Source organism: Capsicum annuum, chromosome 4 (genome assembly GCF_002878395.1).
Source record: "Capsicum annuum cultivar UCD-10X-F1 chromosome 4, UCD10Xv1.1, whole genome shotgun sequence".
NCBI lineage: Eukaryota > Viridiplantae > Streptophyta > Magnoliopsida > Solanales > Solanaceae > Capsicum > Capsicum annuum.
In genome coordinates this window covers 219,656,272-219,662,875 of record NC_061114.1, presented here as the reverse complement: position 1 = coordinate 219,662,875, position 6,604 = coordinate 219,656,272, and the positions used below count along the sequence as shown (strand labels likewise).

Sequence of the window (6,604 nt, the reverse complement as noted above, 5' to 3'; positions counted from 1 at the left end):
ATATCGGGAAGCTAATTATGTATCTCGACAAACCCAAAATCGAAAAAAATGTATCAGGAGATAATTATGTATCTTTACAAGGAAAAAATGTTTATTTGTTAGATGTATTATGTATCTCGATAGAACTAAAAATCGAAAAAAAAAAAATATCGGGAGCTAATTATGTATCTTTACAACGGAAAAAAATGCGTCTTCGCTAGATGTATTGGGAGCTAATTATGTATTTCGATAGACTCGGAATTAAAATTTTCAATAATTATGAAAAATGTCAAAAAAAAATTATAATTAAGTTCTAAACTGTCTGAATTTATGTTGTTGAATCTGGGTTTTATCTGGTGTGAGAGCCACCTAATTTTTGGGAAAATCCAGAAAAGTGTAGTATGCACTGGCTCAAAAATGTTGAAAAGCCCACTGCTACTTGCTACCCATACCCTCCAATACCTACTCCCACTTAGCTTGTTAATCCAGTGGGCTTCACCACTTAGGCCCACCCCATAAATGTCCAATTAAGACTCGTGTGACTTTACGTAATGGCCATTTTTAGGGTCTCTAATTGTAATATAGTTAGTACTTTCTGGGGAAAATTTCAAGATGTAATGAATTTATATACTATACTTATATCATACAAATATAATTGTAGCTACTGCATATTTCTTGCTTGTGTTACTATTAGAAAAAGCATACTAAAGCCCAAAACTATTGGAAACGCAATACAGTATTTTTTTCGTGGTGGACGCAGTAATATTGATCGACGGTAATGGAAGGACAATTTTCAAAGAGAGAATAAAAAAACTGGAGCCCCAACTCCTAGCCGGTGAGGCAATTCTTTGAGTATTTTTAAAGCTATTTTCTTACTTCTTTTCATTCTTTGAGTAAGTATTTTTAAAATTATTTTTTGTGTGTTTATATAGTATAATAGTAAATGTTGAACCACAATAACTGTCGTTTTTTGAGCAATGCTTCTTTAATTTTGGGAGTAAGTTGGCTGCTTATTGATGCTTTTAGATCTTTATGTTCCATGTTTTCAAGTTAGTAACTCATTATAGTTTTAGCTATCACTGGAAATTGGGATGATAGGGAGGTTTTTCTGTCACCTGATCAGCGTTACAACAACAACATATTCAGTGAAATTTGTGTAGACAGACCATAACCCTACATCAAGAAGGACAATAATAAAATAATGACAACAACAATAATACTAATAAAAAAGACAAGGGAGCATGATGCACATGATGGGGCTGCATTTCCACGTGAAAGAATATCGAGCGACTGCGATCGTAGTGATATATACTTCTTCTTCAAAGAGGAGCACAATTTCTGGAAAAATAACTTGAAAGGTTCGAGAAATTGACATTTTCTCCAGAAGTTACCATTTATATTTACAGATCTTGCTTGAAAGTGGTACTTTTAGTTTGTATAACGTGACATAAATTGAGCTACAGCGCAGCTTTTTGGCTATGTTATTTGTTGAAGAATTAGCAACTAGTTGAAAATTTGTCATTTTTATTGATCATGCAAAAGTTAGCATATCTTAATAGTTCTCATAAAATTTCGGCTTGTGAAGGTGTTTGCTTCTTGACAGTTTTGTTGTGATTCCAGATCACTCTTTTCTCAGGCTTTGTTAGCTATCAAATGGTTCGAGATGGATATGATGGTAAATCACGCTATTTCAACGCGTGGTCTCAATTATCATTCACATCATCATAAATCATCCGTCATCTTCTCTCAATCATGCCACCTTCAACTATTCTTAAATGTGAAACTGGTGAATCAAGAAGAGTTGTCCACTCTCCATGTTCCTATTACACTTGTTTGTAGACCAAAATGTCCAATGTAAAAATATTGTGAAATTGGTATGCTATGAAGAAGTTGATGGAGAGCTATTGTAAGTGGATAAATTAGATCTCGTAATATGATCTTACCTTCTTCATTCCTCTCTTTGTGATAGAGCCATGTTTAGATAGGTGTTAACTTCTTATTTTCTTTTGTTCACAGCTGGAAGATTTGCAAGGCTTCTCTCACGTCGTGTTCTTTTCCTCAAACTGACAGAATTTGCATGAGAGGCCCTGGAGGACAAGGGGAGGTTGAAGTAGCTGTTTCTGGTGTCGTAGGTAATATAAAAGTAGTTACTCCCTTCATCCTACGAAAACAACTAAGCCTCAATCTCAAGCTAGTTGGGTTCCGCTTTCTGGCGGATGTTGCTTTCACTCCTTCTCAATTCTTCTCACTTGACTCAAACTAAACGTGGTTTAGTCATGTCTTGCATAGTTCAAATACGCTAGCCGTAGGCATGATACCATGATAACGTAAGGGGATTTACATGAAAGGAAATTGTTTAAAACGACCCACAACCTTTAGACTTCGGGTAGACTTTAGTGATAAATAGAACACCAGCAACAGAATATCCATATAGGCGATACCAACTCAATACCATTAAGGTTTAGTTGTGGATACTAAAATTAGGTCACTGTAACAAAAAAGTGTGAAATTTGGAACGAACTGACCAAATGGAGCAGAATGGACATTGAGGATTCATATTAGTTTACAGTTCGCGATTGAAGCATAATTGTTTTTCGTTTCCTTCAACTCCGTAACAATTAGCATTGCAAGATAGGTCTTCCTGATTGATCCATTCAAATATTTCATGTAACATATACAGTTTGGTATGTGTCTCAGACTTCAAACATCATTCTGCAGATCAGAAATGTAGAAAAGGATTAAGTTTCAGTGCAGTTGTTCGACGATCTTACGAAGGAATGATCCCTCTTGAGTGCTGCTTGATGTCCATATCATTACCTTGGGAATACACTGCTTACAATCTTTTGTTTAAGGTGAGAGATATTCCATTAGCACATTTTGTTTAAGGTGAGAGATATTCCCATTAGCACATTCGTTCCTTCAGATAACTTTATTCACAAGAACTCCTTTCATTGGTAGCGTCTTGGCGTAACTGGTAATGTTGTTGCCATGTGACCAGAAAAGAGTCTCTTGTAGAAATGCAGGGTAAGGCTGCGTATAATAGACTCTTGTGGTCCGGCTCTTCCCCAATCCCATGCTTAGCGGGCACTTTAGTGCATCGCGCTGCTGCCCTTTTAGCTCCTTCCATTGGTAGCCCTGTGAATTACCTCTCTTGTTTCCAATTCAGGAAAGTCCTCCACTTAACATGTAAAACTGCCCATCGGCGACAGTGTCTCGGAGGAGTATATAATCTCTTCAGCTAAGACAAGACAGTAATAGGACTCAAGTTCAAAGGTTCCAAATATGGACAGCTAAAGAGGGCTATTTGAAGGCAAAATGCAGCTGAGTATGAAACAGGAAGCAGTAGCGATAATATGTTGATAATTTTTAGAGTCTGATTTGGAAGTTTTATAAGTTCTGACAGTTTCTTGTTTGCTATCCAATCCACAACTTATTTAATCTACTATGTTAGCAGTTAATTATAGGTAAGTGAATTTCTCAAAACATATACGTGATTTGGGTTAAAGCTATTAGTTTCTGCGCAACCGTATCGTATTACAGCCTAATTTATAGCCTACACATTATTGCCACCAAATCCACAACACATTTATTCTCAACACACATACATAATTGCGTTAAAAGTTATTAGGTTCCATCGAACCGTGTTGTTTCGAGCCTGCACATTTTTTGTGGTAGGAATAGAAATTGAGTGAATTGAGGATTGCCTTAGGAAGCTTTATACTTTGACCCAAGCTTATACCTTCCTCACTAGATAAAATCTTAAAGATCTTCTCTCATTGTTAGGATCGAGAACCCGGTTATTGCGGAATTTAGCCAAATAATGCTATAATGACAATAACAAAGACAATAACAAGTTGATAGTAACGGTACTTAAAAAAAAATAAAGGAGGCACAAATTTAACGTGGTTCGGTCAGTGTGACCTACGTCCACGAGCGAAGAGGAACAACTTTACTATATCAACAAGAGTACAATAGAGAGATTACAAAATTAGAGTAGTCACTCTAATTAACCCAAATATCCCAAGAGAAAACCTCACAAGATCACTCCAAAAGAAAGGACTCACACAAAATATTTCCCAACACCAACTCTCTTAACTTAATACTCTAGTAGGAAGGAAGAATAAATACAAGAGAATGAAAGAGAACTCTTGTAATTTGATGTGTATTATAATTGAGAAAGAAGGCCTCTATTTATAGAGATGAAAATGGAGACAAGTAGCAACTTTGTTTGAACAAGAAGCAACTTGTTTGAATAAGTAGCAACCTTGTTTGAACAAGTAGCAACTTGTTTGAACAAGTAGCAATCTTGTTTGACAATTCCAAAAAATAATCTTCCACAAGTATTTGGTAGAAACTTCCTTTGACAAAGCAAGAGTGAATCAAACAAAGGTCACATTACAAATCTCCACCTTGGCCTGAGTTTGGTTAATATAGTAAATTTGCTTCACCTTTTTCACAAAGCCTCAAAGGGATTTCAAAATTCCATGATGTCAGAACCAGATGAGTGTCCATCTGAAATTGAAACAGTAGCAACACTTGTAATATACAGGCTTTTCAACTTTTCCCACATGTCTTTGGCAGTGGTTTCCGTAGCTACTTCACGAAATATATCATCAGAGAGATTTAGTATAATACTAGATCTCACCTTTTTATTAAGGCTATCAAACTCCTCGTCTGTCATTTTTTCTAAAATTTTCTCCTTTCCCTGCAGTGCGATATCTGAACCATCCTGAACTAGGATAACTTTCATTTTCAACTGCCACATACCAAAGTTTGCACTTCAGTCAAATTTCTCAACATAAATCTTTGTAATCGTCATGGTGATTACTAAGACATAGTCGGGATTAACCTCGCTCTGATACCATAGTGGAAAATTGACTTTACCTGAAGCAAAAGCTTTACTCATTTCGTATGGTAGAAGGTACCTCTATACTCTCACATCTTGATGATTTTGATTCTATTCTTATGGATTTGAGTACTGAAGTTAATTATGAAGACCAAGCCGTCTTATTACTTATTTTCTTACCCTAATCATTTAAGCGTATTAGAGATACTATGCTTTATGGAAAGGATAATATCTCTTACAAAGAAATCAAATCTATCTTAAAAACAAAGGAACAGATAGATAGAGATATTACTGGGGAAAGTAGCGCAGCCCATGGGGAAGGATTATCTGTGAGAGGTAGATCTAATAAGAAAGAATCAAATAGTGAGAGGTCTCAATCAAGGTCAAAGTCTAAACCTAGAAATGTTGTGTGCAAACACTGTCATAAAAAAGGTCATCTCATTTCTGAATGCTATAAGTTGAAAAACAAAGAAAAACGTAAGAAAAACAAAAACGAGCACCAAAATGCTGACTCCGCCGAAGCAAGTGTAGCTGCTGATGAGTCTGAAGAAACAATATTCTTTGCAGCTAATAATAGTTTTAAATCTAACGACAAGTGGTATCAGAGCCCAGGTTCAGGTGTGTCGGAGTGGTGGACTACGTGAAGTTCCTGATGCCAAGACTAGAGATCTGCAGGTGGTGCCTTGTGTCGAAAGTCTTCCTGGCGAGTGGTGGTCAAGCGGCGTGTCCCGTTGGGTGATAACGGCGGTACAAGATGTTTGGCAGATCATGTGAAGTGACCTAGTACGTAGTTGATATCTACGATTGATGTCTTGTGTCGAAAGTCTTCTTGACAAGTGATGATCAAGCGGCGTGTCCCACTCGTTGGTAGTGGCGGTACAAGCAGTGTGTTCCCTTCGAATGGATTATCGTTGAAGGGGAGGTCACAAGTTGTGTGGTCTTGGTTTGAGGGGAGGATTGTTGGGATGCAAATCAATCCCACATCGGGAAAATAGAGGAAGAATGTCCAATATTAAGGTGTCATCCAACTCCACTAGTATGAAACCTTTTGGGAGGTGCCCAAAAATAAATTCCTGAGGGCTTGGCCCAAGCGGACAATATCAGTGCGAAGTTACACGCGGTCCAGACAATTTTGAATCTGGCACATCTAGGATCTAGCTATATGATAAATGAAGAACTACTACTATCAGAGTTAATTTGGTTAAATTAACTTTTTAATCCATGTATTACGTACTAATCCCAAATCATACTTTCTGAATTTCGAATCGTAATCCCAAATCACATATTTAAACTCTAATTAGAAAATATGATTCCAAATCATACGTACAAACGTCCACTAAATTCCAATTGAAAAGGTATTAATTTGATGAAATCACAAAATTGAGATTTTTCTACGTATGAATTAATGATTTTGGGAGAAACATTGAATTTAATGAGAAAAGAGGATTGAAGAATCTATATCTATAATCTATCTATATCTATAATCTATATTTATATTTATAATCTATAATATATTAAAAGTGTGAAGAACCTTAAAAAAGTGATTTGAATTTTTTGCCCTTCATTAAAAGTCTTCACTTTACACAAAATTATTTTTTTACTAATTTTCTAAATTTAACAATTTGAAATTAACTAAGAAGGTAAGAAAAGGAAAAACTCGAGTAACAAATGAATGAAAATTAAACAAATAAAAGGAAAGAAAGAATAATTAAATTAGGAGAAAAAAATGATACGAGAAAGAAATAATAAAGAACACAGGAAAGGTAAACAATATTAAAT

General features: G+C 35.7%; 1 protein-coding gene across 3 annotated transcripts; it reads left to right on the top strand.

The window, feature by feature from the left end:
* Positions 1 to 655: 655 nt before the first annotated feature.
* LOC107852578 lies at positions 656 to 3,473 on the top strand. 3 transcript variants are annotated; one of them, XM_016697607.2, is made up of 5 exons: positions 656 to 814; positions 1,600 to 1,885; positions 1,996 to 2,111; positions 2,698 to 2,831; positions 3,146 to 3,473. In XM_016697607.2, exons 2-5 carry the CDS (start codon positions 1,794 to 1,796, stop codon positions 3,167 to 3,169), a joined length of 366 nt encoding a protein of 121 aa, XP_016553093.1. In that variant the 5' UTR covers positions 656 to 814; positions 1,600 to 1,793; the 3' UTR covers positions 3,170 to 3,473. The 3 variants fall into 3 exon arrangements, with proteins under 3 accessions (XP_016553093.1, XP_047267058.1, XP_016553092.1); XM_047411102.1 differs by having other exon boundaries at positions 2,698 to 3,473; XM_016697606.2 differs by lacking the exon at positions 656 to 814 and having other exon boundaries at positions 832 to 1,885; positions 2,698 to 3,473.
* The last annotated feature ends 3,131 nt before the right edge of the window (positions 3,474 to 6,604 follow it).